The sequence below is a fragment of the Cibotium barometz genome, chromosome 40 (assembly GCF_041138505.1).
Source record: "Cibotium barometz isolate CiBa-2024 chromosome 40, ASM4113850v1, whole genome shotgun sequence".
NCBI lineage: Eukaryota > Viridiplantae > Streptophyta > Polypodiopsida > Cyatheales > Cibotiaceae > Cibotium > Cibotium barometz.
The window spans coordinates 7,568,945-7,595,339 of record NC_141085.1 but is presented as its reverse complement, the minus strand read 5'-3'; the positions used below and the strand labels follow the sequence as shown (position 1 = coordinate 7,595,339).

At 45.6% G+C, this 26,395-nt stretch overlaps 1 protein-coding gene across 4 annotated transcripts in view; it reads right to left on the bottom strand.

The window, feature by feature from the left end:
• The window catches only part of LOC147615151 (uncharacterized), a 44,204-nt gene extending 18,026 nt beyond the window's left edge, over positions 1-26,178 (bottom strand). For 3 of the 4 annotated variants that reach the window (XM_086779154.1, XM_086779153.1, XM_086779155.1), the window contains exons 1-5: positions 25,854-26,178; positions 25,322-25,409; positions 25,152-25,237; positions 24,971-25,049; positions 24,780-24,839 (exon numbers count right to left, since the gene is read on the bottom strand). In XM_086779154.1, coding sequence (XP_086635280.1) covers positions 24,780-24,839; positions 24,971-25,049; positions 25,152-25,237; positions 25,322-25,409; positions 25,854-26,125 — 585 coding nt within the window. In that variant the 5' untranslated portion in view covers positions 26,126-26,178. Of the gene's footprint in view, positions 1-24,779; positions 24,840-24,970; positions 25,050-25,151; positions 25,238-25,321; positions 25,410-25,634; positions 25,734-25,853 lie in introns of all 4 variants that reach the window. The other variant, XM_086779156.1, reaches the window with a different exon arrangement.
• Positions 26,179-26,395: the final 217 nt, after the last annotated feature.

Genomic DNA, 26,395 nt, shown 5'->3' with positions numbered 1-26,395 from the left:
TACAAGTCTATGGATTCCTGGACTTCTTTTCTAGGGATTTGGATCTATCCTCAGGTTTATGGATTATTCTTTTTGGCTCCCTTTATTTGGGATGCATTGGACTTATGAAACTCATTGTTCACATACCCTGTGTAGTGTTCTCTTGTCCTACGTGCTCTCTTGAAGATTGTTTCTACCACGTGTGGGTGGAACAATAGAGAGCAGATGGAAGGGAACATGGGCACTTCAGAGGGTAGTGTCGAGCACAACATGCCGTGTGTAGTGTTCTCTTGTCCTACGTGCTCTCTTGAAGATTGTTTCTACCATATCTGGGTGGAACAATAGAGAGCAGATGGAAGGGAACATGTGCACTTGAGAGGGTAGTGTGAGTTTGTGGCCGAAATGCCTACAAACTATTGGAGGCCGAAATGCATACTGTGTGTAGCAAAAACGCTTATGGAACACCAGGCTATTTATGCCTGCGAGTGATTGTTTTATCTTGTTACTTGAGCCCACCTCTCATCCAAGGTGTGTGGTCAGAGTACCAACACGGAGTGCAAGTGGTAAAGTGGACATGATACCAGGTTGGCAAGGGACTTATGTAAAACCGGTCTATGGACACATAAAGCGGTAATTCATTCACAAATAACCTGGACTTACTCAGACACACAATCACAGAATCCTCGCTCCCTCGCTCAACAACACATTGGCCCCGAAGTCCAGCGCCCCTTGCGGTATTTCTTTATTGTTAAAAAGTTGGAAAAATACAAAGCACGAGTGCAACAGAGCACTCTACTTGCACCAGCTGAGTTTTACAAATTCTGGGAGAAATTTGCCAGCATAACTGCACTAAAACTGTTCCATAACATCTCAAAATGAGTCCCAACTGACAGGCTCACTTTCATAGGCATCAGACTACCCAATGGAGTCCAAAACATCACAATTTAGCTTGCTGTAATTTTCTGCACAGACCTGTTTTCAGCTCTGTTTTCAGCCCAAATTAACCCTTGTACTGTCCTTGAAGACTTTAGCAAAGTCCTACTGCATTCTGGCATCAACCGGGCAACATAACAGCCCAAAAACAGCACATAAACAATGCTGAAACAGCGTTGTATTGAAGAGGTTATTACCCTCTTCCGTCCCTGCTTTGGTGTAGGAACTAACTACACCGGTTCCTGTTCAAGGAGGCAACTAGCCTCTGCATATAAGCATGAAATTCACACAGCTGTACCTGATTTTATCTGATGTGAGCATTACCATAGTCTGCAAGAGAGAGAGAGAGAGAGAGAGAGAGAGAGACTGTGGGGAGCAAGCTCAACCCTCAGTACATGAGTTGAAGGGCAAGGGAGTGCACCACAATAGCTCTTAACCTGCAACAATCCACCATAATGGCTGCAAATGACCCTCATTCAGCCCAAAATCCCACGCTTCCCTCTTCCCAGTGTGGAAAATGCACATAAATTTGACACTTGGCACATTTTTAAGCCTTTTCCACATGCAATCTTCCAAGCTGAAAATCTCCTGGCTGGTTCACATTCTCACAACAGTCCTTTGCCAGCTTTTGGTCCCCTTGACATTCTGCACAAACTGACGCGAACACTTTTCAATTCCGACACTGCCCAAAATAGCAGTTCCCTAGATTTTAGGGATGATGTCATCTGCATTCCTTCTGGTCTCCTCACCATCTTTGACCACTATGGTCACTTCAGAATTTGCTTAGAATTCAAGATACATTCACATTTCGGTGGCGGCCACTTACTAGTGTAAACCGGCCTATGCCCTCATTCAGTGGCCATGTCTTGGACACTGTCATTCATCTTTCAGTGCAGTTCTCAGGCTTAGCCAACCACTGGTCCAAAGTCCCACTGGCTGACCCATTCTGACATTGCAATGGTCCAAGCCCTTCCAAGAGATCTCGAGGGAAAACAACAGCAACCAAAGAGAAAGAAAAGAAAAATATATATTTATAAAGAAATGTAAATAAAGAAAACAACTGCAAAAAGTTTCACCTTCTGGTGACATACCCCCCTCTTGAAAGAAGCAAGCGACCTCGATTGCAAGTCCACATGCAAACGGATGACAAAGGACGATCACAAGATTCCGCAGGTGATTGTCATCGCATGTATCTCCTGCCAACGGATGACACGGAGCGATGATAGAGATTCCCCACTACCATTTGTGCCATCGCAGGTTCAAGCCTTTCAAATACATGTTTCCGGATGCAACACAGGGCGATAGCATATATCTTATACTATTAGTGTCACAACATGTAAATCATTCATTTGAAGCGTAACAGATACAACTTCAAAGCATTGAAAGTTCATTCATTGATTAAGTCATTGACAACAAACGTCAAAACTGTACATTGCCAAACATATAATACAAATGTACAGGTCATTCAGAATTCAAGTTCAAAAAGCAGAAATAACTGGGACAGACTCTCCTTTCAGTTTCACATCCAGAACATGAGTCTTGTCCCTATGTACAATTGTGATTTTCCTGTTGAAAGCATCCAACACTGCATGTTTCCTATGACACCATGGAATTCCTAACATGACATCACGTGCTTCCGAGGGCATGATAAGAAACTCCTCTGTGTCGACATAACTCTGTATATGCATGCGAAGTTTGCCAAGTATAGGAGTGACAGGAACTGAATGCCCAGGACATGCCAAATCAGCCTGTCCAACTGGTCCCATCTCTTCAGCACGAATTCCCAACTTGGCTGCCAATGCTGGTGAAATAAAGTTGGCTCGAGCACCAGGGTCAGAGAAAATCAGCACTATAGCATCTCTGATTTTACCCCATGCTCTGCACAATTCTGTCGCATCATCACATGGCTGGTCACCAACCATGTCAGGTATCAATCCTGCACTCGGCATTGTCTTCTTCTTGGGTGGCCCTTGTTTATCCTCCGCCTCTTTTGCTGGCTGTTGTGGACATTTTGCAGCCATATGCCCTTTCTATTCACAGATGAAACATTTCCCAGCTTGCATCAATGCCTTTCTCTCTTCAAATGACTTGCCATATAGTGGCCTCTTCTGTCCTTCGTCTTGAGGTTCCTTCTTCACTGTGCTCTTAAAGCCACGTGAACCTCCCTGTAGCAATGCATTAGCCATGTTTGCATTCTCAATGAGCTGAGTCATATTAGAAACATTGGTCTTAATGCAATAATCCTTGATTTCTTTGGGCAAACCACAGCAATACTTCTCTATTTGCTCTGACAATGGCACTGTCTTGTAGGAAGTTACTGGCAAGAGTGCATCCCAAAACTTCTTATTATACTCTTCCAAATTTACACAGTTGGCTGCATCAAGTTTGTGCCATGCTGTCATAACATCCACTTCAAAAGTATTTGTAAGCCAGGCAAAAGAGAACTGCTGCTTAAACTGAACCCATGTAGCAGGTGCTTGTCCTTGCATCAGCAGTGAGGTCCACCACTGCAATGCATTACCTTTTAAGAAAGTAACAGCCTTCCGCACCTTAGAAGACTCTGTAAAGTTACCCCCAGTGTATGCTGCATCAAACTGCTGAATAAAAGTCAGCGCTTTCAATTTGTCCTGCATCCCATTGAAAGTCTCAAACTTTACTGCTTGACCTCCTTCTTTGTAATCCTTTTGCACCTCTTCTGCATCAGTATTTACTGCTCTTTGTCCACTAGGTTGAGAAAATTCAGCCACACTGACAGGTGCTACGGGCCCCAAGGCTGGACTAAAATAAGTTTGAAATCCGGGCTGCACACCTATATTGGCATAAAGAGGGTTCACAGCTTCCATAGGCATCATTCTTGGTGACCCTCTTGACATTAGTCCTGGCAAAACTGTGGGCGGCCTAGCCATGGCCTGGAAAACAGACCCACCACCAAAATAGCCAGGCTGGGAAGCAAGGAATGGAGGAATGGTCGGCATGACCCTTTGCACATTACTGCCCTGGCCATTAAATGCCTGTACCTGTGCCTAGGTAACATGTTGCACTGGATCAGCTAGTGTCACAGGTGCCTGCTCAACATGCTCTACCCTCATTTGCAACTGTTCTTGTGCCCTCTCTACTGCATGCTGGGATGCTTCAACCTGGGAATCCCCTGTACATGACTGCAAAAATTTCTTCATTCTAGGATTCTTAACTAGCTGCTGAAAGGTTCCAAGCATGCTAAGAAGCTGTGCCTGAAACAAATCCTCCTGTTCCTGTTCTTCCTCTAACAAGGCTGGCTGTACTACTGGCTCCGTCCGAGCAGAGGCTGACACCTGGGCATCTGTCACCTCTATACGCTGTCTGCGAGTAGAAGAGGAACTCTCTTCGGCAGGGAGCTTGCCTTTCCCTTTGTCTGTCATAGTGTCAACTGAAAGTTTAAGGGAACCTGTATCCAAAGAAAGAGACCGTACTCTCTCACCTGTAATCAGTTGTACCTCACTATGTGTGTCTCCTGTTCACCCAATCCAATCCATGTCCGGGCTCTTGCAGAAAAGAGGACCCTATCCTGGCAATGGAACCATAAAACCGGTCTATGGACACATAAAGCGGTAATTCATTCACAAATAACCTGGACTTACTCAGACACACAATCACAGAATCCTCGCTTCCTCGCTCAACAACACATTGGCCCCGAAGTCCGGCGCCCCTTGCGATATTTCTTTATTGTTAAAAAGTTGGAAAAATACAAAGCACAAGATGATATCTGGACTTATGGGACTGTTTTGTCTCGCCCATTTATTTGGGACATGGATTTTTTTTTTTTTAAAGCCATATTAGAATCACTATCTCCCCATACAGAGGCCAAGAGGTTCATTGTTCATCTCACCATGCATGTGGATTCGTGTTGGGATTGTGAGAGGACAATTCAATGAACACTCCACCATACACGTGGATTCGGGTTGCGATTGTGGAGTGAGTGTTTCATTGTTTCCACACCATGCTTGTTGATCAGAGTTGGGATTGTATGGGAGAACATGGGAACTGTTGGGATTGGGAGAAAGGATTGCCAGAACTATGGAGATCCAGCTTTTCTCTCACCATGGTTTGTGCTCTTGAATGGCACCAGTTTGTGTGCATAGCACATGTTTCTGTGCGAGGCACTAGTTTCTTGTGCATGGCACTTATTTAAGTGTCTTAGCACCTGGTTGGTGATTTTCATTGACATATGATTATCTCATTGATATTGGTGATTGAGTCACAATTGGCTCTTGTGCTTGTGGTGATTTTCATTGACATATGATTATCTCATTGATATTGGTGATTGAGTCACAATTGGCTCTTGTGCTTGTGTCTAGCATATCTTCCATGGAATTCTCACCCATTTATTTTTAGACATGATTTTGATATTGGTATTATGGAGACTTACTTAGTCTCACCCATTTCTTTGGGACATGGATTCTTCAGTTATATTGGATTTTTGAGACTATCTGAAACCGGCCTCTGGTATAAACCAAAGTGCGGTAGACTAGCAATCACCCTTCCAATTGTAGTCCAAATAAATAACAAATTAACAGGAGCTAGAATGCTCCAGAACTGAAAGGAAATCGACACCTGTTGGCCCCAAAGCTTGGCACCCCTTTTGGTATTTCTTTATTCAAATTCAATGAAATGTATAACTGAGTACAACAAAGCTAGTCAAGGAAAGTAAACCTGCATGTCCAATCTGGCAGCCCTCAAGACCTCTTAGCATAGAGGATTCACACACAGATCTGTGTCCCACAAAAGCAACACACTGTGCTTCCCTCTAATCAACCAAGACAATTCAACAGGGCAGCCTTGAGCACACATCTGGCTATTCCATGTTCATGGCTTTAAACTCAGCCTCGATACCAATTCATTGTCCAGTCTCTGTTTCCACCCTTCAAACTGCTATACCCTTCCTCTCACAAAGGGCCAGAAGAAGCAACTCTGTAGCAGACATAAGCCAGTGGAAAGAAAGAAAGAAAGATATGTTTAGAGCTTACCAATTTTTATGTGCAGTTCTGCACCAGAGGGATTGACCGTACCAGTCTGTACTTGCAGCTGCCTGCATCAGCAACTCTACATCACACGTGCACTTGTCTGTGTACGGATCTGTACTTGCAGCACATGTGTGTACCTGTCTGTACTTTTCCCCCTTGCAGCCACCTCAGAACAGTACTTGCAACTATTCTCTTTATGCACCGACTGTTCTCTGACGATGCGCCGCCTGCAGCTGTACAGGACTGTCCTGTCCTGTCTGTACCTGCTGGACAGAATTGCAGTAACTGCCTGTACCTGTTCGTAAAGGTCTGCAGTACCCGCCTGTTCCAGTTCGTACAGTTCTGCGCCTGCAGAGCTGCTGCCTGTTTGATGCACCGCCGCCTGTACCAGCTGTACGGGTCTGCAATATACCCGACTGTACCAGCTGGACAGAGCTGTCCTTGTCGCCTGCACCTGTCCGTACAGATATTCGCCTGCAGTCACCTATGCCAGTTGATGTGCAGCAGCCTGTACCTGCTGTTCTGTACGGCCTGCAACCACCTGTTCTGTACGGCCTGAGTTCTGTACGGCTACTCTCCACGCAGCTGTGGTTCCCCTTCTCCTCCACGCAGCCAGCTTGCACCACTTCTCCCCAAAAAGCAAGAGAGAGAGAAGAGAGAGGCGTGTACCTCCAAAAGTGGAGTTGCCCCTTTCCCAAAAATATCCTAGTGGCCCCTTTCTAAAATTTATCAAACTTTCTAAGGGTCACTTATGCCTAGGGGCCACCCAAGGTTGAAACATTAAAAGTTATAAATCCCTTGGTTCCCCTTCACACTTGGGGTTGTCCACACATATAAATATTTGTCCGGGCACCTAAATATGAATCATTAAATATTTATCTTGCTCACCAACCACCATGCTGACACTCATGCTGTTCCACTTTCACAGGGTCATGACATACCCCCCTCTTGAAAAATGGCAAGCGTCCTCGATTGCAATCTAGTGATACAGCAAAATATCCAAAGTGAAATGTACAATATGGCAAGATCAGCGTCCCAATCTCTCTAGGCCATGCATATGTAACAACATTCACTGCAAACCAATGGTGTAATAGTAGTCCAAGTTGTATACACAACCACATTATCCAATGTGACTAGTATACACATATCATAGAAGTCCCATAAACAGATGTACTGTCAGCCATCAGTACCTTCAACATCTCTTCTCAAGGGGCCAATAAAAGAAAGTCTCAACTGCTTTTACCGTGGCGCCAATACCTCTATGACTTGCATATGGTGGAGCATGACTTTCAATCATAACCTTGAGTCGTAATTGCCTGGTAACACACAATTTACCATGCATCAACAAAAAACCATCTCTGAGAGTATAACGATCATGCCGTTGACCCTCAGACATCTGATCATAGAGCCTTCCAAAATCCTCATCATGGGCATACTGTTCTTTCATCTCATCACGCTCATGATGATAAGCAAGTGAAACTGCTGAGACCTGTGGCTTGCGTGACAAAGCATCTGCCACAACATTCTTTTTGCCTTCCACATGCACAATCTGGAAGTGGAACATAGACAAAAAGTTGGCCCATCACATATGCTTCTCAGAAAGTTTAGTTTGAGTGAGGAAATAACGCAAGGTCTGATGTTCTGTCTGCACAGTGAAATCAGCTCCAAGCAAATAGTGTTTCCATGTAGAAAGAGCATGAATTACAGCCAACATCTCTTTCTCATAAACCTGTAAATGCTTCTCGGCATTCTGCAATATTCGATTCTCATAGGCTATCACACGTCCTTCCTGCATGAGAACTGCCCCAATGCTGTTTCCACATGCATCACACTGGACAACAAAAGCCTTTCGGAGATCCGGTAATACCAATACGGGATCCGAAGTAAGCTTTTCTTTAAGCTTTTTAAAGGCTGTAATTTCTTGATCAGCCCATCTAAACAGAGTTGCCTTCTTTGTTAAGGCATGAAGGGGCGAAGCAATTTCAGCAAAATACCGTATGTCCCGCCTCTAGTAGGAACACAATCCCAAAAAGCTGCGTACATCATGCACGGTCCTCAAATCTGGCCAATTAAGAATTGCTTCCACTTTCGAAGGATCCATACGGACTCCATGCTTAGACACAATATGCCCCAGGAAATGTATCTCTTCCAAGAAGAACTCACTCTTCTTGCCATTAATAACCAGCCTATGCTTCCGGAGTTCTTCAAACACAATGGCCAAATGCTTCCTATGCTCCTCCTCAGTGTGTGAATGCACAATCATATCATCAAAGAATGTGCCCACAAACGCTCTATGAGGCCGGAAAATCCTGTCCATCATTTTAAATGTGGCAGGTGCATTTGTCAAACCAAAAGGCATAACCAAGAACTCATATAACCCAAAAGTGGTTCGAAATGCTGTCTTATGCACATCCTCGGGTCTAATACGTATCTGATGATACCCGCTTTTCAAGTCTATCCGACTAAAGACTGTGGAGCCCTGTAAACGGTCCAATATGTCATCGATCCTCGGAATAGGAAATCGATTCTTGATGGTATTCTTGTTCAGCGCCCTATAATCTATACACATGCGCCAAGAACAATCTTTCTTTTGCACTAAGAGCACAGGTGAGCAAAAGGATGATGAGCTAGGCTGTATCAATCCTTTATTCAACGACTCCTGTACCTGACTCATAATTTCTTCTTGTTGGGCTGCACTAACACAGTACGATGGTCTATTTGGTGGAGTACTACCCGGAATCAGATCAATAGCATGATCTTCTGGCCTTTCCGGAGAAAGCTCTCCTGGCAATGACTCAGAAAAACAATCGTGGAACTCACGTAAGAAATCAGTCCTGTCTTTATCTAATATAGACAAATTAGATTTAGACTCATCATCTTTTGCATCCTTTACAAAAATCAAGTATGCGGAAAGATGCTTTTTCATTACTGATGAAATTGCCGAAGCTGATACAATAGGAACAGATTCCCCTTTTAGCTTTACATCCAAAATATGTTCTTTCCCTCTATGAGTCAAAGTAATCTTCCTATTGTATGTATCCACCACCGCATGTACTCTATGGCACCATGGCATACCCAACAAAACATCACATCCATCAAGTGGCATGATGAAAAACTCCTCACTGTCCACATAATCCTGCACATGAAGCCTGAGCTTCCCAATAATAGGAGTAACGGGTTCTGCATACCCAGGACAAGCCATATTAGCCTCATACAAAGGCCCCATCTCCTCTGCACGGATCCCCAATCGGCCAGCCAAATCCGGTGAAATAAAGTTGGCTCTAGCACCGGTGTCAAAGAAAATCAAGGCATTTTGATCTCTCACTTTGCCCCATGTCCTACACAACTCAGTCTCTTCACCACCTGGCTGTTCCCCAACAAGATCAGGAACTAACCCTGCAGAAGGTTTTTGTTTCTTAGATTTGGACTCCCCTTTAGTGTCAGAGTCCTTTTGGGACTTACGCTTGGGACAATTAAAAGACATATGTCCCTCCTCTGTACAGTAAAAACATTTCCGAGCATCCATCAAAGCCCGTCTCTCCTCAGGAATTCTCTTGGGCATTGGTAACTTCTTATACCGCTTCTCTGTAGACCCTTTTGCATCACGCGAAGCATGCCCTGACTTTTCAGATCTCTTGCTTGAGCTTTTACTTCTTTTAAAACCAAATGAGACCCCAGTGAGTAACGCATTTGCTGTCATAGCATTCTCTATCATCTGTGACATATTTGTTACTCGAGTCTTTATGCAATAGTCACGCACTTCCTTGGACAGCCCACAACAATACTTCTCCACCTGCTCAGACAAAGGCACTGCACGATAAGAAGTAACTGGGAGTAAAGCTTCCCAAAACTTCTTATTATAATCTTCAAGATTTTCACACTTTGATGCATCCAACTTGTGCCATGCTGTCATTACATCCACCTCAAAAGTAGATGTGAGCCATACGGAAGAGAACACCTGCTTAAACTGTACCCAAGTAGATGGTGCTATGCCCTGCAAAAGAAGAGTGGACCACCACTGCAATGCATTGCCTTTGAGAAAAGTCGCATCTTTTCTCACCTTAGAGGACTCCGTGTAATTACCACCAGAAAAAGCAGCATCAAACTGCTGTAAAAAGGTAAGTGCCTTTAGCTTATCTTTGGCCCCACTGAATGTGTCAAATTTCGCAGCAGCTCCCCCTTCCTTATAATCCTTCGCCTTACCCATAGGCGTTAGATTATCGTAGGGAAGTGGCTTCACAAGATTGCTACCCCCGGCATTCATGCCCATCATAGGATCAACATTACCAATTCCCACACCTGGCATTCCATACATTCCAGCCATGTTTCCAAACATACCATTATGCATACCGGGCTGCATTCCCCCATACATGTTTCCTTGCATTCCGGGCTGCATGCCCCCAAACATGTTTCCTTGCATTCCGGACTGCATACCACCATACATATTCCCTTGCATACCAGGCTGAAAACTAGCTCCAAAATTCCTTGGAATACCCATGCCTCCCTGAGGATAACCCCCAGTCATGGATTGGAACACAGAGCCACCACCAAAATAGCCTGGATGCATAGACTGCTGAGGAATAGATGGCTGTCCGAAAAAGGAACTCTGTGAGTTGGCACCAAAAGCATGTTGCATGTTCGGAAACTGTCCAAAAGATGGATCCTGTGGGAAGGCACCACTATTGCCCTGAGGTGGGTTCTTAGAGCGCACTTTCTTCTTCTTCTTTTCAGGCTCAAAACGGGATCTCATAAATTCAGCAAACTTCTCACTTTGAGTGAGCTGCATAAACACATCCATTACACCTGCCAAACGATTTTTAAACTGAGCATCATCTTCCTCTTTCCTAGGCATATCTTCTGGCTGCGTTACATCCTCATATTGTGCATCATTTGCAGCCTGTTCTCCTGCAAGAATATCCTCAGATTCATTTCTCTCAAGAGAGGCCTCTTGCTCTTCCTCTTCATCATAAAAATATTCATCTTCTGTGTCTGACATGCTCCTGAATTTTTCAGCAATGACTTTCCTCGAGACAACCACGAGCTCACCCCCTTAAGAAAGTTGATGATGGGGTCCCGGCAACGGAACCTTGAAACCGGCCTCTGGTATAAACCAAAGTGCGGTAGACTAGCAGTCACCCTTCCAATTGTAGTCCAAATAAATAACAAATTAACAGGAACTAGAATACTCCAAAACTAAAAGGAAATCGACACCTGTTGGCCCCAAAGCTTGGCGCCCCTTTCCGTATTTCTGTATTCAAATTCAATGAAATGTATAACTGAGTACAACAAAGCCAGTCAAGGAAAGTAAACCTCCATGTCCAATCTGGCAGCCCTCAAGACCTCTTAGCATAGAGGATTCACACACAGATCTGTGTCCCACAAAAGCAACACACTATGCTTCCCTCTAATCAACCAAGACAATTCAACAGGGCAGCCTTGAGCACACATCTGGCTGTTCCATGTTCATGGCTTCAAACTCAGCCTAGATACCAATTCACTGTCCAGTCTCTGTTTCCACCCTTCAAACTGCTATACCCTTCCTCTCACAAAGGGCCAGAAGAAGCAACTCTGTAGCAAACATAAGCCAGTGGAAAGAAAGAAAGAAAGATATGTTTAGAGCTTACCAATTTTTATGTGCAGTTCTGCACCAGAGGGATTGACCGTACCAGTCTGTACTTGCAGCTGCCTGCATTAGCAACTCTGCATCACACGTGCACTTGTCTATGTACGGATCTGTACTTGCAGCACATGTGTGTACCTGTTTGTACTTTCCCCGCTTGCAGCCACCTCAGAACAGTACTTGCAACTATTCTCTTTATGCCAAACTGTTCTCTGACGATGCGCCGCCTGCAGCTGTACAGGACTGAACTGTCCTGTCTGTACCTGCTGGACAGAATTGCAGTACCCGCATGTACCTGTTCGTACAGGTCTGCAGTACCCGCCTGTTCCAGTTCGTTCAGTTCTGCGCCTGCAGAGCTGCTGCCTGTTTGATGCACCGCCGCCTGTACCAACTGTACGGGTCTGCAATATACCCGACTGTACCAGCTGTACGGGTCTGCAATATACCCGACTGTACCAGCTGGACAGAGCTGTCCTTGTCGCCTGCACCGGTCCGTATAGATATTCGCCTGCAGTCACCTATGCCAGTTGATGTGCAGCAACCTGTACTTGCTGTCGTACAGAAGCCGCCGCCTGTACCAGCTGTACGGAACTGCACAGTACTTGCCTGTACCTGCTGTCCGTACCTTGGTCGCCAACACCGCCTGTACCAGCCGCCAGTCGACCTGCAGCCGCCTGTTCTGTACGGCCTGCAACCACCTGTTCTGTACGGCCTGAATTCTGTACGGCCTGAATTCTGTACGGCTACTCTCCACGCAGCTGTGGTTCCCCTTCTCCTCCACGCAGCCAGCTTGCACCACTTCTCCCCAAAAAGCAAGAGAGAGAGAAGAGAGAGGCATGTACCTCCAAAAGTGGAGTTGCCCCTTTCCCAAAAATATCCTAGTGGCCCCTTTCTAAAATTTATCAAACTTTCTAAGGGTCACTTATGCCTAAGGGCACCCAAGGTTGAAACATTAAAAGTTATAAATCCCTTGGTCCCCCTTCACACTTGGGGTTGTCCACACATATAAATATTTGTCCGGGCACCCAAATATGAATCATTAAATATTTATCTTGCTCACCAACCACCATGCTGACACTCATGCTGTTCCACTTTCACAGGGTCATGACACTGTCTCGTCTCGCCCACTTATGGGACATGATTATATCTTGAATATATGGCTTGAAGCTTAAAGTTGTGGACAACTTTTAAGAAGCTGGGGAGGATGTCACCAGCCTGGACATTTCCCAGTATGAAAGGGGTCTGGTGGACTCCAGGATGTCTAAATATTTGGAAAGTACAAGCTTTGGGAATGGGGGATTATCCTAGAACACAAAGGAACACACTCCTAAAATTTAGGAGAGTTGCTATTTTTGGCCCGACTCCGATGGAAATTTTGTTCGCGTCATTACATCTGGAATTGAACAGATACCAAGAGTTGGCAAAGTGCCTATGACAGAATGTCTCCGAGTTGGGATATTTTTAGAGATAAAGTTTATGGAAGGACCCATCTCTTAGATTGGGACATGTGACAAGAAAGTGGACCAAAGTGAGACAAGTGGCCTGACACTTGTTAGAAAGTGGATCAAAGTGAGACAAGTGGCCTCACACTTGTCACTTCAGCTATTGTGTGGCTCTCCACTTGTCATTGTAGCCTTCTCTTGCCATTTTAGCTCATGGGAGGCCCAAATCTATAAATTGGAGCCCTCTCTCTTCATTAATAGAGGCTCTCTTACTGCACACTAGCCTCTACCACCGTTACAGGCTGCCCTAATGATGGCTACTCTCTTTCTCTCTCTCTTGAAGGCTGCCCATGAAGAATACCGGCTGTTGGGGACTGTTTTGGAGGCTTCCATCGCGAAGAAATACTGAAGGCAAGGGTATTTAATCATTTATTATGATTTCTAGCCATTGTACTTGTTGTACCAGCCTTTGTACCTATTGTAAAAGTCATTGTACTGGTTGTACCAGTCCTTGTACTTTGTTGTACTTGCTATACCACCCATTGTACCAACTGCACCAACTTCTGTACTTGCTGTACCAACCATTGTACCTATTGTACTAGTCACTGTACATGCTGTACCAACATTTGTACTTGTTGTACCTGCTATACCAACCATCGTACCGACTGTACCAATCATTGTACCAACCACTGTACCGGCTGTACCAACCATTGTACCTACTGTACCGGCTGAATGGAGAGTTGTACTTGCTGTACCAGCTCTATTGCATGAAGACTCGTGGTTTTTGGGGAAGAATCAGTACCCACACAGAGGTATATGGATTATATTGTTGGCTCGGCATTTCTACAACCTATGTTCCGGCTTGGTTGCCTCGTATTGGGCTGTGTTATGGCATTTGTATATGGATAATCCAGCATCTCGCATGGGGAGAGTAAGGCCCTCAAAGCTTGTACATGATATTATTCTCCTTGGGTAATAAAATACTCCAAGGAGGGGGGGTCGGCCCATTCCGGCCTCTATGTGGTGTCACATGTGCAAGCTCCATGTTCAGCATTTGTGGATGTTTTATCGCTTTTATGTTTTATGCAAAGTGATGATGGATATGTGTTAAGGCTGTGGCTATGTTTAAATGTTTTAATATGCATTGATGGTATCAACAAGTGTGTCAAAGGCCCTAGTCCCTCGGGCACCGCCCACTGCCTGCGAGTTTCAGGTACAACCTTTTAGAAGAATCTTATGTAAGCAATGATGTGTAAAGGTGACACCTGTCACATGCACTCTGCACTCAGTGCATGGTGACAAGATGGCTCATCATCAACAGTGCAACATTTGTATATTATTAGAACCCAGTAGGATGATATTTGTCGTACGCTGTGACCCCATTGTACATCCTCAGTCCAGGATAAGTCAGGCACAAGCTACGTAGGTCATTCCTCAACCTTAGCGGGTCAATCAGTCAGTCAAGTCCCTTAACCCACTTGGAGAGAATCATTCATGCATGTAGAGTCAGTAGAAGCCTTAGGGTTTGCATCAGAAAGCACTCTGCATCCTGCATAATATGCATTTATATGCCTGTGCATCATTCAGAACATCCTAGAAGCCTTAGGGAATTTACTAGGATTTATCTGGTATTTTTCCAATAATTTATGGTATTTATTTAGCATTTAATGTCATTTATAAACATAAACTTTATTAAATAAATGACCAGCCAACTTGACCAGCCCCTATCTAGTATAAATAGGCTTGCATAGGGCTTAGTTCTTCATTCAGTCTTCAGAAGCTAGGCGCCTTCATCCTCAGCATTAGGAGCATTACCCGCCTTCAGCCTAGACTAATCCCAGCCCTTCTGGAGCTTGCGTTTTGCTTCAATCAGTCCCCTGTAGTTTAACGCAGCACATCAGCAGTCTTATACAGCAGTTCAGCAGTTCATTCAGGCCCTTGCAGACCTAGGCGCAACATACAGTCCATAGGCGCCTGCATTCAGGCCCCAGAACAGCATACATACCTGCATTTCTGCACAGATCAGAGCCGGCTGCAGTTGCATCACTTCTACAGCAGTACCCCGCCCCCTGTGCATCATCCATACATGCTACAATCATTTGGTGAAGGTAACATATCATTCATAAGCATTTTACATAGCTTAGAACAGTCCACCGCAGTCCTTTCTCAGCCTCAGGTGTGCAGCCCTTCCTCATGCCCTTGGGAAGAGTGCATAGGCTCGAGATCAGTTCATTGAGGTGTTTCTACAGTCGTGTACAGTTCAGCCAGGCTTCCGATCCTCCGAGATCTTGCGTTTGGCTTATCTACAATCCACAGTCATTCTCTCTAAAGTAATAAAGCAAATACTATCTCGTTATCGGGATAAGGGGCCCTTCAATGGGTAATTCGGGACCCAATCTGGTGTACAGTTCTCATATATCTCTCTCTCATCTCTTTAAAGTTTGAAGTATTAAAGTAGATTGCTAAACTCACGAAACTCAGGATACAGAAGACAGTGTGAGCATTTGTGTGACACGACCTTCCAATACAAAGACTTCCGCTGCATATTACAACACCTCTTAGGGACACTTGGCATCATGCCTTGACATGTGCACGCACCTTCTAAAGGGAGGCCTCTCCTATAAAAAAGAACCAAATTTCATAATACAAATATGCTTTCCACGACTCACTTGTGTAACCCCCCTAATCCCCTCTTTAATAATCTTGTTGATCATCTATCATTGACGTGCTGGTCGCCCCTCTCCCTATGTCAGGACCTTGACCTACGACGAAGTATCATAGCTGCCACCTCCAGCCTGCTGTCAGTCGCCGACAAAGGTGCCGCCACCATCCACCACCGCCAGTTCACAGTCGTGAGCTGCCAAGTCTTCCACTTTCTACCCGCTAGTTTGGGCAGTACAGCTGATTTCCACCACCTCCGCTTTTATCACACTTACTCTTTCTAAGAGGCAAGAGGCCTTGGATTATTAGACATAGACTGGCTGCCTTACAAAAAGAGCACGAGAAACATCCTCATGCTCAATGGGTTGCAGATTCTTTATGATTGTTAGGACAGAGCTTCATCACTCTCTTGAGCAGCGTGCGGAGTACCGTTACCATGCCCAAGAATCCTTTTGGACCCAAATGGGTGGCAGATGCAACAAACATTTCTTTGCTACTCACAGCCCATCTCATGTCAGAGATAGTGTCAAGCAGTTGCATGATTCACATGGCACTCTCATTCAAATCCTCTTATGGTTAGACAGATTGCCACTGATTTCTATCACCAACTTCTTAGTGCTAAGTCTCATTCTGACTTGAGACACAGGGCATAGAGGAAGGTTTGGAATGCATTGCCACATTTGATCACTAAGGAGATGTGTGCCGTTCTGGGTGCCCCTTTTCTATGTAGGAGTTCAGTCATGCTCTTCATCCCTTACCTCATGGTAGGTGTCCAGGGGAGGATGGCCTCTCCCCTATTTTTTTCATTACTTTTTGGGATGAGATTGGGGCAGAGATCACATTGGCTCTCCAGGAGATGTGGGACACAGGTTCTATGCCTTCTTCTCTCATTGAGGGGCTTATCTTCCTTATCCCTAAGAGTGGAGATAAGACATTGATTGTTCAGTGGAGACCTATCACCTTACTTGGGACTGCATATAAGATTCTTGCTAAGGTAGTGAGCATTAGATTGCAGCCAATTTTACAAGATGTCACTCATGATACTTAGAATGGATTCTTACACGGAAGGAGCATTTTTTATAACAATTTCTCGTTTTGGGGGGCCGTGGAATGGGCCAAAGCGAGTAATCAGCCTTCAGCCATTCTGCTTTTGGATTTTGAGAAGGCCTATGATAGAGTGGATTGGGACTTCCTTGAGGGTACTCTTAGCCATATGGGTTTCTCTCAGAGATGGATCAGGGGAGTTTCATGCATGTATCGTGATGCCCACAGTAGTAGCGTGCTCGCTTGCAGTGATAGAGAAGAGCGGTTTCAGATCACTAGCTTAGTACGGCAAGGTTGCCCTTTAGCCCCATTATTATATATCATAGTTGCAGAGGCCATGAGCATTTTCCTCCGCTCCACTGCTGGTATATTTCTAGATTGAGGTTACCTCTTCGTAATCAAGAGGAGCTGCTTGACTTTGAGTTAGCTGATGACACATCCATGTTCTTGGAGGCCTCACATATGCTTATGTTCCTTCCAGGTGGCACTAGAAGAGTTTTGTTTGGCAGCAGGGACACTCATTAATTGGCACAAATTTGTTGGTTTTTGGATTAGCGACTCACCGAGAGTTGCTTGGGGTGCAGAGCTTGGTTTTACTTGGATCAATAGGGAATGCACTCCTAGATATTTGGGATGCGAGGTTGGGGTTGATATTTCTCGTGCACAGCAGTTTGCTCCGGTACTTATGAGAATCCGGAAGAAGCTTCTTCATTGGAGCTCCAAGAGATGAGATTTAGCCTCCAAAGCATTGGTGGCTAATCAGGTATTGCTTGCCTCGGCTTGGTTTATTGCCTCTTGTTGGTGATTCTCTTGTGCGTGCATTGGTCAATTGCGGAGGTTGATTTGCAATTTTCTTTGGTCGGGTTTGGATGGCACCATAGACACATGTGCCAGGGTAGCTTGGTTCACAGTTATTCATCCCACACGAGAGGGGGGCCTGAATATTACTGATCCGGATGTTCAGTGCAGGGCGTTGCTTTGCAAACTTGTGGTCAAAGGTTTCCTACCACGCACTGAGCCTTGGAAGAAGGATTTTTTCTCGTCTTAGATTTCCGGATGTACACCCTGTGTTGGGAGGGATTGGTTGCCCAACACACGGTTTTTGTTCACAGAGACTGATATCAGGGCACCATCTTCCCCCTCTTATGGCAACCATTGTCAAATCATGGAGAAGCATGAGACCATTCTTGCGACAAAGGCTCCCTAGGTCTTTGGACGAGGCTGACAGACAACCTAGTATGTGGAACTGTTAGAAGTCATCTCCTGTCTAGATTTATACACCAGGGCCTTTGTTGTGGGTGTGCCCGCCCTTATGAGGTGTTTTCCCATTTTTCCCCACTCTCCGTATTTTTCCCCTATTTTTTCCCATTTTTCTGAGGCTTGGGAGGGCTGCCAGAGGGTGCTAGGAGCAGTACAGTGCTGGCCGACTGGATGTTTATCAGTCGTGGGCACTCTTACTGCTGGCCGACTGGTTTTGATCAGATTTTGGCACCAGATAGCTGGCCGACTGCATTTATGCAGTCGTGGACCTTTTTTTATCAGTCGTGGGCTTCTCTTATGCTGGCCGACTGCCCTCTAGGGGAGTATATATAGGTCCTCAGCCCCCATACCTCATTTGTATCATATTCGGGATCTTCTTGTGTATATCAGAGCAGAGTTACACGCCTACATCTCTCTCTTTTTGTGCTGTTTTTTCTGCCTGCGTTTTTGCTCTTGTGTTCCCAGATTTGGTCATCATCTCCGCTGCATATTCTGACATGGTATCAGAGCCCTAGGCTCTAGATAGGTCTTGGGATTTGTGTGAGCAAGAGGGGGCTGTTTTGTGGCTGATTGGTGGACTGTTTTGGACTGTTCGGGAAGAGGAGAAGCAAGAGGAAGGCGGGCTGATTTGCTGGACAGCCACTTGCAGGTATCAGTTCTTCTTTGTTCCCACCCACCCACCCTTTTCAGAGTACATCCCCGCTATGGCAGATCTGTTTGAGATGGCCGAGAGACATGTGAAGATCCCGACTCTCCCCACGTTCCCGGTGGACCGTCAGTTGGACGGGAGCAACTACGGCATATGGAAGGTGATGATGGAATCCGTTCTGGAGTCCTACGATCTCGCCGATTTCGTCGTTGTTGGTGTTCCACGGCCGGAAGTAGAGGAAGGGGAGTTACCGTCAACCCGAAAGGACCGGGAGGCCCAGACACAGATGTGGGATCGTGTCAACGCCAGGGTCCGTTCGTTTATTTTCCTCAACTGCACACCGCAGGTAATCAATCATGTCAAGCACATGACGCTGGCCAGAGGTATATGGCAGCATTTGGCCTCACTTTACAACAGGGTATCGCCCATGAAGAGGATTTCCTTGGAAGTACAGATGCGGGTTATGAGCCCTGCAAAGTCGTCAACGATGCGGGAGCATATTAACAAGCTGCAGGCTCTTCAGCAGGAGGTTCTTCAGGCTGGGAAGGAGATATCGTCAGAGGACATGGCCATCACGTTGCTGTCACATTTGCCCTCTTCGTACTCAGCATTCTACTCGTCGTTGATTACCAGTGGCAGGCTCAGCACCATCACGTGGGAGGAGCTTGTGCCCATGGTCTTGGACCAGGAGGAACGATTTACGAACCCTCCTCAGGGTGGAGGTTCGGAGGCCTTTACTGGCCAACGGTCGAAAGGCCGTAACTCGGGCAAGGGGAAGGCTTCATCGGAGAAGTCTTCTGAGAAGATGTCCGACGCTGACCGCGAGAAGCTAAAGGCTGAGAGGACCTGTAATGATTGTGGCGAGAAAGGCCACTACTGGAGGCAGTGTCCCAAGCGGAAGACCGAGAAGGGTGAAGACTCCTCAGCAATCATGAAGACTCCGGCTTTTGTGCACCTGGAGGTGATGGACACCAATGTTTCATTTTCTTCAGGCAGGGAGGAGATTGGAGGACTCTCCGCAACGGATACTCGGGAATGGATTCTCGATAGTGGTGCTTCCAGGCACATGACTCCTTCCCGTTCCGGTTTACACGATCTCTGCAGGCTTTCTGGTCATATTCTTACTGGGGATACGTCCACTATCCCAGTTCACAGTGAGGGCAGGATGGAGATAGTTCCCGATGGCAGAGGGGGGAAGCATTCCTCCCAGGTGTTGTATGTTCCGGCACTTGGTTTTCATCTGTTGTCAGTGCATCAGGTGTGCAAGACTGGCGTACGGGTGGAGTTTGATGAGCATTTTGTTGCTCTCCGGGACAAAGCAACAGGCCAAGTGGTTTGGGAAGGTGGAGTGGAGAATGGAGTCTACAGGCTTTCAGCACTCTCTCTCCCAGGTCCTCAAGATTGTGATGAGTGGCAGTGTGGTAATAGCTACTCAGGTGTGGATACGCTGTAGGTGTGGGCTTTCCGAGACCAGATGGTGGATAGCTTGCCAGTAGATGGCAGCAGTTGGCAGGAACTTTCCAGTACTGAGGTTGGTAGTTCTTGTGTTCGTGAGTCAGAGGAAGCTGAACAGGTCACTTATGCTCTGATGTCTCGTCGTGTTCGGGACATAGAACTTCCAGTAGATGAGGATGTTCTTTCCACGGAGACCTTTCGGAAAGCCAGGCAGGTGACAGGTGAATACTTGCAGAAGGAGGTGGTTTCTCCAGGCTTTGTGGTTTCGGATTCAGAGGGGGTGGTTGACAGGTTTCATCAGGTTTCCAGGACTTGCTTGTGCACCGTAACAGGTGTTGATCCTTGTGAGCAGTGTGATGTCTCTGTGACTCAGAAGCTGTATGGTTCATTGATCTGGTTGATGGACACCGGATTGGACGGGAGCTTCCTGATGAGGCAGTTGAGCTCTTGGTTGCAGATGTCTCTTTGTGAGGCAGGATTGCGTTTCCTGTGGTTTCTGCGGCATGCGAAGGATCATGGACTCTTGTACACAGGAGGGGGATTGTTGGAAGGAGTCAGACTCCACGGTTGGAGTGACTCGGTTTGGGGAGGAGATCCGGACACGAGGAGATCTACTTATGCCCCAGGAGCAGTTTTACGGAGCAGGAGGAGGTTACATTGCAGGTTTGGGCTTCCACTGGAGGAACCCTTGGTCATCCAGAGGCACTTTGTTCGTGAACAGATTGTTGCTGATGACATCTTGCTGGAGTTCTGTTCGACGGAGGACAGTACGGTGGACCTCTTCACGAAGTCGCTCTCAGGATTTGCTCAGGCGGCACCCTAGCTCCCAGTGGTTGGTCACACAGCCAGGAGCTGAGAGGGGGTGTTAGAAGTCATCTCCTGTCTAGATTTATACACCAGGGCCTTTGTTGTGGGTGTGCCCGCCCTTATGAGGTGTTTTCCCATTTTTCCCCACTCTCCGTATTTTTCCCCTATTTTTTCCCATTTTTCTGAGGCTTGGGAGGGCTGCCAGAGGGTGCCAGGAGCAGTACAGTGCTGGCCGACTGGATGTTTATCAGTCGTGGGCACTCTTACTGCTGGCCGACTGGTTTTGATCAGGTTTTGGCACCAGATAGCTGGCCGACTGCATTTATGCAGTCGTGGACCTTTTTTTATCAGTCGTGGGCTTCTCTTATGCTGGCCGACTGCCCTCTAGGGGAGTATATATAGGTCCTCAGCCCCCATACCTCATTTGTATCATATTCGGGATCTTCTTGTGTATATCAGAGCAGAGTTACACGCCTACATCTCTCTCTTTTTGTGCTGTTTTTTCTGCCTGCGTTTTTGCTCGTGTTCCCAGATTTGGTCATCATCTCCGCTGCATATTCTGACAGGAACGAGTTCATTAGAGATGAGGCCGGTCGGCCACTTGGTGCATCTCGTTACATGCAATGGTCAGGTTGGGAGAGATGTGCATACACAGTTCTTGCTCGAAAGACCTTTAAGAGTCTTCCGGTGTATCGGAGAGCTGCATCCATTCAGCATCTTAGGGGCTCTCACATACGCATATGTATTGATCAGATTGATGTAGCTATTCTACGTGAGTGGCTCTATGGGATCTTTCATGGAGACTATCATCCGAATTGGCTGGGAATCTTTTCGAGGATAGGCATGCCTTTGCAGGTCATTGTCTCCTGGGCCAGGAGGCTACAAATTGCATCATCTATTCTATCATGCCTGGAGGGAGATTGAGGAGATGTAGCATGGAGGGGATCATCCCAAATACTAGGTTTAGTCCAGTGAGGATTGTTGGTCGTTTGGGGTAGTTCGTTGATCCTTCTCCTCAGATAGTGACTCATGGCTCTTGGTGTTTGTGGCTATATGGTGGCAGTCCTATTAGATATCTTCAATGGGGTCCAGGAGAGTGGGAGTGGATTGATGAATCAATCCATTGAAAAGCCTTCCCTTTTTCGGTTTCACGGTCCAGAATGTCATGCTTCTCATCACTAAACAGATGCATAGGATCCCTACTCTCAGGCCTCATTGGGAGAGTTATGATATCTCTCCAGTGATACAGCATAGATATTGGCAAAGGCTTTAGCATTCGTACAGAAGGAGCCAGATCTCTCATTTCTTTTGGTTATTTTTACATGGTGATCTCCCCACCAATCAGCATATTACGAAGTCTTGTTGAGTTTACAAAAATAGAGGGGGGGGCCGCAAAATCACCCTTCAAACATACTAGAGCTCTTCCATTAACAAGGACAAAACACGACCCTTCCAATCTACATGGACATTTAACTATGAATAGATATCTGTCCATGTCCCCACCAAGTTCACACAATACACATGATCACTTGGTTGCCTCTTCACTCCCAGCTTTGGCATAAGTTTAGCATTAACGAAGTTGTGTGTGCTACCAAAAGGATGCGCATAGTCTCTCTTGACACCAACCCACATATGTATCAAGTTGTTAGGACCGAAGACTGAAAACACATCCCATGCAAGCACTCTGACCTTAAACAATAGTATCCACGGAATAATTTGAGGGTTACTTGTTACTTCAGTCAAATGAGTTGTGCCTTGTTCTTTCCCTTTGGACACCTTGCCTTCGTATGGCCCTTTTGATTGCAGGAGAAACACCTGCCCTCCCTAATGGAGTCTACTAGTGCTTCTGATCCTTCTTCGGATTGGGTTCACCCGAAGACTAGGTTTGGTTTTGTGGAGCCTTCTCAGACTTAAGTTTTTGTTTACACTTGGAAGCCTGCTCAGAGGTTTTTGTGGTTTGAGGTTTCTAAGAGACATTCTTCTGAGTCTCGCCGGCCATTGTCTCTTCATAACTCCTAGCATATCCTCCAATGTCTTGCTATGATTATTCTTTACTTGGAGCTTGTGTTCCCGTGCCAACCCACAGATAAGAAACGCACACAATGTTGTGGCATCCATGTGTGCTGCTCGGGACTGCAACTTTTTGAATCTTTATAAGTACATGTCGAAAGACATGTTCTTCATGTCCAAGTCCATAAACTTGACCACTATGTCGGACTCGTCCTCCACCTGGAGGAACTCATCTCGAAATCTGCCCAAGTACTCGGTTTATTGCTGAGTTCTCTCCACCATTTCAGGGCTTTCCCCTACAGGAGACTCCTAACCATTTGAATCTTCCAGGCTTCTGAGAATGGGTGGAACTCGAAGTGTACGTCCCAGCAGTTCAGACTCAAGAGTTAACCACCTCCTAAGTCCTCTCCTTTTTCTCACCGCAAAAGCCTCGGGTGCAAAAGAAGGAGCTACTACTGCCGGTCCCGGAGGAGCCATTGCACCAATCACCACCCACTAAAGTAAAACCACCTGATCCTGCAAAAGCTGGATCTCTTCCCGCAACTCTGCCCAGAATTGTGCCATCTGCTCCTCGAAGTAAGTTTTCTTGACCCCTTCTGCCACCTCACCGTGCACCTCCATGTGTTCCGCTGACCCTTGAGGATGAGCTTCCTCATGGTCGGAAACCTCATCAACAAAGAGGAGTCATGCCGCCATGGTAAAGGGAGAAATAGAAAGAAAGGTCTGCCTGCTACTGCAAAATACCTATGTGACCGATTCTGAAATTCAGAAAAGCGGGGGGAAAAACATACAATTCACGTGAGAAACTGGAGAAAAGCATGCAAAACGAAGTGACACACCTGTACTCCATGCACAATAGATGAAGAGCTGTCTCAGAATCCAATTGCCTTCAGTCGATTTCGTCACGGGCTGAGTGCAAGTGGTCCAAGGCCTCCCCTTTTATGGGCAAAAAAAACACCTAAGTGACTAGCCTTTTTTAACTGTGCGCTAAAAACTGCCCCCCCTTCGTTTCCCCTTTCTTGCATTTTATAAAAACAGCCCCCATGTGTTTTTTCAAACAAGCATAGCATAGCTTTTTGTTTTTAAAAAAACGCCACCCTATAGATGGCTTTCATATGTGCTTTTTCAAACAGCCATCGTCGTCTCTTAACCCTTTCTGTCTGCTGCACTTCTGTCCGCCTAGGCCCTGTTGTCTGCACCAATCTGCCACCTGGCCTGTACGGCTTGTCCAGGCATTGTACGGCCTGTTTTCAGGCTCTGTACAGCCTGTTCCAGGCCCTGTACAGCCTGCTACAGAGCCTGTACAGCCCTTCTGCGCATCCATATCTGGCTGCTACTACCAGCGCATCTTTTGTTGCTGTTGATCGGTGGAGCCCATATACAAACATCTTACATATACATATCTTACAAACATCTTACATATGTTTTATTTATGCCTGTTTCAAGATGTCACACATCCCTTCCAAACACATCTCACTGCTGCCCCTCTAGACTCGCTTCCTGTGAACACGTGCTTCTGCTGATCCGTATGCTGTTAATTCCAATCTGATTGTCACTTCTACTCCTTTTAACCATGTTAGGAGCCATCGTCCATGTTTTTTCCATCTTTCTTCTTCAGTGTCCCCCCTGCCTACACATTGATTCATTTCTTTTCTTGACTGCACTAACCAATTCAAATTGTTTACCAAGAGTCTTCTCATTGTGTGTGCTCAACTTCTGCTAGCAGAGCTGAGCATGTCACCGCATACCAGACTGCTTTCCTGCATTAAATGCGAACTACCTCCTCACACTCTAAGATAAAGCAGTTTTAATGTTCAATTAACCACCTTTAACTAAAAAACAACAAGCAAAACTTATGCAAGTTCAAAAATCAGGCTGCAAATAGTTTCTTTCATAAACTCAAATACAGTGACAAGCACCTGCATATTCAAGGAATTATAGCCTCCGAGACAGCCCAGCAGGTACCATGAACGAATAACCTGCATGCATCACAATACTGTATGTAAAGGGATACTCAAAACAACAAGTACGCCATGAATTGTGATGACTTGAAGGTACCAAATAGCTATGCAATGGCTATGCATGCCAAAGGGTAACAATAGCAACTTACACTACCAATAATATCAATATCCTTCTCTGAAGGAGAGTTGTAAAGTTCCATCCAAATGTATGAATCGGTAGCATCAAAGCTGCATAATCCAGGCTTTATTTGCGAGTTAAGGCATAGTTTACATACAAAAGGATCAAATCAAATGCGAAGTCTACCCCAAGGACAAGAACGGAGCACATACTCACTGAAAGAAACTTTCATTGGAATGGCAGAACCAGTCTTAGCCTGCAAAATGTCCTTCTCCTTTCTTTTAACCCTCTCATTGACCTGCAGAAGTGGGGAGGTTCTTTACAAGTTTTGAAGCATATTTTCAACAAAGGTCGCTCGCCAATGAAAGGGGTAGAGTTATACCCGTTTTCGCATTTCTTCTGGATCCCCAATGCTATCCCCAATGATATCTTGAAGCTCTCTGTCATCCTTAAAAGCCTCCTCCAGAAACCTGCCCCATGCTTGCCACAGTTAAAACACTGCAACAGCCCAAAACATCCCTGATCCTTCTTAAGATGCACCAAAACAGAACGTACAAACTGATCAAATCCCTCTTCCCAAGATCACCCAAAACAAGCACCGTGAAATAAACCAAAACCCTTTCAAATCCCACCTGTAATTACAAAAACTCCATGAAACAGGCATTGAAAACTCGCCAGAAACCTTTAAGCCCCACCTGTTGTTGGGAAAATTTCCCTAGTCTAGCATTGCAAACTGCCCAATGACCATCTCAAACCCAACTGCTGTTGTAAAAACTGCCCAGAACAGGCCCAATCTGCTATTGTGAAAACTATAAGGTTGGAATATATGCAGCCTTACAAATTGAGAGAATATTTACCGACGAAATAATCATCAAAATTCAATAGCAAAGACAAAAAAAATTGTATTGACCTACCCTGTAAAATCCCGATAGCTGCCTTTGCTTTCTTGTACTTCTCCTTCTCCTTCTATTTCATCTTCTTCTTCTTCCTTTGTTGTCAGCTCTTGCCTGAAACCAAGGGACTTCTGGCTACTGAATCTCACTCTTGCCATGCATAGCCTGCTCCTGTGGTGGCTAAAAGACAGGCTCTTCCGTGAAGCTCCATTGGGCAGGAGGCAGCGTGGGAGATAATTATTACGAGTAGAAACGGGGTGTAGTGATGGGGGTGGTGCGAACAAAGAAATCATTTTGAACTACAGAGACGCTGGCACTAATTCCATATCAGAGACGCTATTGCTAATAAAATTTTGTGGGTTTTTTTGAGCTAAAATATAAATTGAATTTTCAAATTTTGAGAATCTAGAGAATAAGCACCCAACACGTTTTTTTAATGGTTATTAATTAAATAAACTTTTGAATCTTTAGAATAATTATTTTAAGATTGTAAATTATAATGTTCAAAAATAGTATGTTTAAAAATTTAAATAGTATGTTTTAATTATAGTATATTTCCAGAA